The sequence below is a fragment of the Photinus pyralis genome, unplaced genomic scaffold (assembly GCF_008802855.1).
Source record: "Photinus pyralis isolate 1611_PpyrPB1 unplaced genomic scaffold, Ppyr1.3 Ppyr1.4_unclustered_Scaffold6695, whole genome shotgun sequence".
Taxonomy (NCBI): domain Eukaryota; kingdom Metazoa; phylum Arthropoda; class Insecta; order Coleoptera; family Lampyridae; genus Photinus; species Photinus pyralis.
In genome coordinates, this window is record NW_022172011.1 from 10686 (window position 1) to 17321 (window position 6636).

Consider the following 6636-nt stretch of genomic DNA (forward strand, 5'->3'; position numbering starts at 1 on the left):
GCCTTGAGTTTTGTATACAGTTGGTAGACGATATTAAAAATCGGTTTGACTCATAGATAATCCGATCAAATCTTAATGCGATTCATTAATTCGTAATTGCCTTTGCTCTAAATCAGCATGTAGGCACAGCGTATGCTGTGATGTAGGTATATAATCCGCCGAAACATCCGCTCGCGCACCGCAGTTATTATATGTATTGTACCTACATATTTTTATTACATATTATGTTTGTTCATGGAGGCTAAGAGTCAAAATGGCTCCCGAAGATTTGAGCAGGAACTACCGCGTACACTAAGACATTTTCGAATATTTTATCGGGAAAATCCAATAATGCATCAAGCCAAGGGGGAGACCACTAAGGCAATATTGTCAAAAGTTGGGGGTAATGTAAAGGAATTATGGGGCAGTATGAGGAAATAAGGGGAACTCCGAGGAATATGGAGAATTAGGGGATAATAGGGGGAAATATGAAGGAATATGGGACAATATTAGAAAGGCATTGATGATAAATATACCCTCAATTTGAGTAAACTATGTTGAGGTAATAAGAGGAAATATCATGCAATACGTATGAAATGTAGACTGAAAACGAAATATAATTCCTCCGTGAGGAAATATTTCTGCAAAATAACATAGGTGGCTTCCCCCCTCGCATCGAGCACAATTCAGTGCCATTGTTACTGATTTCATATTTGTGAAAATCCTTTGGGTCAAGTTGGCCCAGAGATTTGAGTACAGGAGCTACCGAGTACCATAAGACCATTTTCGAAAATTTGAACGGCACATTTTTGTAAAAAAACGTGAGGGTTGAGAAGCTTACGAGAGTTGGAGTGCGGGAACTATAAGACTATTTTCGAATGTTTGACGGCACAATCTAATATGCATCGAGCGCAACTCGTTAAAATAGTAGTGGAATTTTTACCTTAAAAACCAGGGGGGTTGAGAGTCAAATTGGCCCCGCGTTACAATTCAAGGAAAACTGATTTTCCAAATCAGCACAAATTAAAATTGGATCCGCACAATTGAGCATAACTATCTAGCACTATTTAAACATTTTCATTGCACATTTTTTTTATTGCGGGGGCTAACTAGATAGAGCTTCGAATTTCTTTAATTTAGTTTTAGAGAGATCATTTGAACTTTTCTGATTATTAAGTTCAAAATATTTATTTCGTTTCAAGCTATACATTTTAAATTTAGGCCCAGTTGTACAATGTGAGTTTAAACTTTAGTTTATAGTTAAATTGTGGGTTAAAGGATGTGATTAGTTGATCAATCGTCTTTTTGAAATCTGTCAGTTAAACTAAACTGAAGTTTAAACTGACGTTGTACAACCGGGCCTTAAAGTTTCACCTTACATTAGCCCTTATTAAATTGCTGTAAACAGGTAAACGTTTCGGAAAATTTTACACATTTGTAATAGGTACCGTTTGGAGTGCAGGTATAGACACAAACAGAACATTTCGAGGAAAAGGTTTCTCTTTTTCGTGGAATCGAAATTGTTACCGTTAATAAGCATTCGTAGGAGGTACTCGGAAATCTAGTTTAAACGTGGCAGGACACTGTAGGACTGCCTTTTAATGCTTACTCATGCTTGTTCTTATCCGTTTTTGTACAATTGTGAGAGTGATTATATTTCACACCCAGTCCTCGATATCACTTATAACTGTAGTACGCCCCTGTCGTGCCACGCTCACAATTTTTAAAGATGTTTTACTTCCCCCGCCTCGTCCCACTACGTACGGCGTGGTATGTACTTCATTCGCCTCGTTGTGCTGAACGCGCTCGTTTGTATGTTATTTACGTGAGTATTTAATTCGCTCTAACGCTCCTTAGGCTTTCCAAAATTAATTTCCGAAAACAAAACATAGTTTACGGTTTATATCAGGTTAAACACGTGAGTATTTAATTCGCTTTAACGCTTTTTAGGCTTTCGAAAGGTAATGCCGAAAAGAAAACATCGTTCACCGTCGGGTGACTCAGTTATGGAACAGTATTCTAATAAAGAGCTGCTGTCACGAATTCTAAAACTCGAAAAAAAGATCCATAAAAAGAAACACCGTGACCGCAGTCGCGCTAAGGACAGGCGCTCACGCAGCCCTTCGCATGCCTCGAGCAGTCATGGAAGGGTACGTTCCGAATCTAGAAGCGCGCCAGGGAATGAGAATCGGCGTAGCCACGGTCGACCCTCTCGCAGACGCTTCCGTAGCCCTTCGCATGACTCGAGCAGTCATGGAAGGTCACCTTCTCGGTCTATTATTAGCGCCTCGCGAATTTCTAGCGAGTACGAAAAATCACCACGGGCAAGGAACGCTTCCTCACCGGATATTCGCAATCTTAACGACTCGCATTCTCGCGGTTACAGCACTTGCCGATCCCCGGGCGGGACGGAGGTTGCATTAGATAAGGCAGTACATTCTCGCAGCAGAATGTCGCCGTCTAAACAAGCGGCATTTTCTTCGCAGGACCACAATTGTCTTATTATCGAAAATGACGAAAATATACCAGAGGAGCTTTCAAGCATCTTGGGGGAGAATCCTACCATTGATACAAAAGGCAGTTTCGCCTTACACGACGCTATACGTCTGAGGTGGGATCATATCCTAAAACAAGGACTGTCTGACCCCGAGCTCGATAGAATCAAATCCCGGTGCTTGAAATCGTCGAACTTGAACTTGGAAGCTCCGGTCGTCAATCCGGAAATTTCGACAATTCTTTCTAAACCAAACCTAACCCGAGATGCGTCACATTCGAGTTATCAGAACCAGCTGGGTTTGGCTATGGCGGAGCTCGGTAGAGCACTGAATTTGGTTCTAGAGGAGGAAAGTAACATTCCTAAGCAGGTCAAAAACGACCTCTTACAGAATTTAAGCGACTCTGGGCGTATGCTAGCAAGCTTGTTCCATAACATATCTTGCGTACGGCGTACTGTTATTTATCCCCTCCTAAACAAAAACATGAAAGATTTGACGGAAAAAACCCAGCCCTTCGGAGGTCTGCTGTTTGGACCAGACCTGCCGGAGACCATAAAAACTGCTAAGCAATTAGACACAGCCGGAAAAGAATTGAAAGCGCTCCAGCCTCAATCGAAGTTCAAGGTCTTGGGCAATTTCTTTCACAAAAAAGAAGGGGGGCGATTTTCTTCATCAGTCCAAGCGGCGCCTCCTTCTTTAAACCGCTATCGCCCGGTTCGTCGAATAAGGACCTCGAGGGACACGAAACCAAAAGGGCAAACCTCGAAACAGGACCGGACTCGTTTCCGGCGGAGATATTAATATCGGTAAGTTCAAACGGCTTATGCGCGGGAAGGCTGAGAAAATTCTTTCACGAATGGCTCAAAATTACCTCAAATCCAGTAATCTTGCAATGGGTTAGAGGTTATAATGTGCCTTTCACAAAAAAGCCTTTTCAAAAGAGACCCCTCACTTCGGATTTCTCGCCAAAGGAGGCTAGAGGCATGAGTTTGGCGGTTGCGGAACTGGTAAAGCAAGGGGCGGTGATCCAATGTTCAAATACAAACGTAAAGGACCAGTTCCTATCAAAAATCTTTTTAGCTGACAAACCCAACGGAAAAAAGAGATTTATACTAAATTTGAAACCTCTTAATAACATCATTTCAAGTCCTCACTTTAAAATGGAAAATTTTGAAACAGTTTCAAGATTACTTCAAGTTAATCACTTCATGACTTCCATCGATCTCAAAGATGCTTACTTTGCAGTTCCTGTACACCTTTCAGATAGAAAGTATTTGAGGTTCTACTTTTTGGGGAAAATGTTCGAATTCACCTGTTTGCCGTTCGGCTTGTCATCCGCCCCTTATACCTTTACTAAGCTAATGAAGCCAGTCGTAGAGTCCTTACGTCGGTCGGGTATCACCTGTGTGAATTACCTAGACGACTTCCTAATTATAGGGGATAGCGAAATCGACTGTAGGATTAAGACTGATGTAGCAGTGAAATTACTCGTCTCTCTCGGGTTCATTATAAACTGGGAAAAAAGCGTACTTCTCCCAAGCCAATCTTGCAAATTTCTAGGTTTTATTTTCAATACCAAGAACATGACTATAAAACTACCGGAGTCAAAAATTGAGAAAATTGTGAAACGATCAACTTTCCTTAGTTCTCAAAAGTCATGCAAAGTTAAAACATTGGCACAGTTCCTAGGGTTTCTGGTATCAGCTTGTCCAGCCGTTAAATACGGCTGGCTTTATACCAAATCCCTGGAAAGGGAGAAGTATCTAGCCCTACTCCAGAATAACATGAATTACAACAGTGTAATGAAACTGACAGCTCGAAATTCTTCAGATTTGCTTTGGTGGGCTTCTAATATTAAAAAATCTTTTAACGCTCTAAAAAAGAACCAATTCGATTTAATAGTTTTCACCGACGCGTCTCTATCAGGTTGGGGGGCTGTTTGCAAAAATGAAAGTACCCGCGGCTGGTGGACAACAGTCGAAAAAGAAAACCACATCAATTTTTTAGAGTTACAAGCCATATTTTACGGACTGAAGTTTTTCGCCAAGTCGTACAGTCACCTCAACATACTAATAAGAACAGACAATACGACGGCACTGTCATACATCAACCGAATGGGAAGTGTTCGTTACCCCAAACTAAATTCTCTTAGTAGACAAATCTGGCAATGGTGCGAAAGGAGAAATATTTGGCTTGCAGCCGCTTATATAAATACTAAGGACAACTGGAAAGCAGATCAAGAATCTCGCACACTTCCTCCTGAAACGGAATGGTCTCTAGCCTCTTATGCCTTTGAAAAAATCATAAAAGCCTTTGGCCGACCACTTATCGACCTTTTTGCATCAAAAAATAATTTCAAGTGCCCGAAGTATGTCTCTTGGCAAAAGGATCCCGGATCTATGGCTGTGGATGCCTTTACGATATCCTGGTCTAATTTATTCTTCTATGCGTTTCCTCCTTTCTCCATGATTTTGCGAAGCATACAAAAAATCTCCGAGGACAAAGCAGACGGAATCCTGGTGGTACCGTACTGGCCATCACAGCCATGGTTCCCGCCATTACTCAAGCTACAAATCAACCACCCGGTATTATTTGAACCAAGTCCCAACTTGCTTTCGTCTGTTTACAGCACCAAACATCCACTAGCATCAGAGCTTACCCTGGCTGCTTACAGAGTCTCAGGGAAGCCTTCACTCTGATGAAACTGCCTAAATGCTCAATTGAAACGATGATAAAGTCCTTGTCGGAATCTACCCTAAATCAGTATAATAGCACCTACAAGTTGTGGTGGAAGTTTTGCAACACAAAGCATATCTCACCATTGCTAGGCAGGACCGAAGACGCTATCGAGTTCCTACAACTCCTCCTAGAGCAGGGTAAATACAAATACTCGACAATTAATGCCCACCGCTCAGCACTTTCGCTGATCCTTCAGGACAAAGTGGGAGAGGACTTTAGGATGAAAAGATTTATGAGAGGCGTGGCAAAATTAAGACCCTCGGCTCCCAAGTACGATTTTACTTGGGAACCGGCGACGGTTTTAAAACACCTTGAAAACATAGCAACTTCAGAGGATGCTACGCTGAAGGATTTGTCCATGAAATTAATAACTCTCTTAGCTCTCTCGACTGGACACCGTCTTCAATCATTATCCTTAATCAGAATCGAAAACATCAACATCACTCCAGACCAGGTACAAATCTTAATTCCGGATACAATTAAAACTTCGGGCCCAGGAAAACCTCAACCACATCTTCAGATTCCGTTCTTCAGAACAAACCCAAACCTATGCGTAGCCTCAACTTTAATTTGGTATCTAAAAAGGACAAAAGGTTGGCGGGAGAGCAATAAGGGTCCTCTCTTCCTCACCTTTAAGAAACCACACAAAAAGGCGTCTAAACAATCGCTCAGTCGATGGGTGAAGGGAACCTTACATGCGGCGGGAATCGACGTCACCCAATTCAAACCCCATTCGACGAGACATGCATCAACATCGCTGGCAAAGAGACTGGGCCTGAACATAGACACAATTCACAAATCTGCGGGTTGGTCAGAAAAGTCACGAACCTTCGCCAAGTTTTACGACAGACCTGTGCAGCCAACACAGAACTTTACAAATACAATCATTAGTTCGTTAAGCTAATATATTATACCTCTAGATATTACTCTTCTCCGATGATGTGCCCTCGAGTCTTTACTCTAGGACCATATAAATTTGATTGTATCGGCAAATAAACTTTTCCTTCAAGAGACAGCTCTATTCTGATCATAACCATCATCTTTAAACAACTACAGTTATAAGTGATATCGAGGACTGGGTGTGAAATATAATTACTCGATCAAACGAACTTACCTTAAGTGAAGTTCGATCGAAATTATATGAAGCACCCAGTCCGAAGATATCACTTCCCTCCCTCCTCAATCGAGTGGATCCTTGAACGGAACCACATATTTTTCCCCTCGGTTACGATCAGGCGGTATTTAAAGGAATGAAGTACATACCACGCCGTACGTAGTGGGACGAGGCGGGGGAAGTAAAACATCTTTAAAAATTGTGAGCGTGGCACGACAGGGGCGTACTACAGTTATAAGTGATATCTTCGGACTGGGTGCTTCATATAATTTCGATCGAACTTCACTTAAGGTAAGTTCGTTTGATCGA

General features: G+C 41.9%; 1 protein-coding gene across 1 annotated transcript; it reads left to right on the forward strand.

The window, feature by feature from the left end:
* The first annotated feature begins 1780 nt into the window (after positions 1 to 1780).
* Positions 1781 to 5231, forward strand: LOC116182666. The gene is made up of 3 exons (XM_031503208.1): positions 1781 to 1804; positions 1930 to 3280; positions 5104 to 5231. The coding sequence occupies exon 2, from the start codon at positions 1944 to 1946 to the stop codon at positions 3273 to 3275; it is 1332 nt and encodes a 443-aa protein (XP_031359068.1). The 5' UTR covers positions 1781 to 1804; positions 1930 to 1943; the 3' UTR covers positions 3276 to 3280; positions 5104 to 5231.
* The last annotated feature ends 1405 nt before the right edge of the window (positions 5232 to 6636 follow it).

What these genes read in the sequence shown, in the direction of transcription:
- LOC116182666 (XM_031503208.1), top strand. Translation starts at nt 1,944, where the DNA reads ATGCCGAAAAGAAAACATCGTTCACCGTCGGGTGACTCAGTTATGGAA.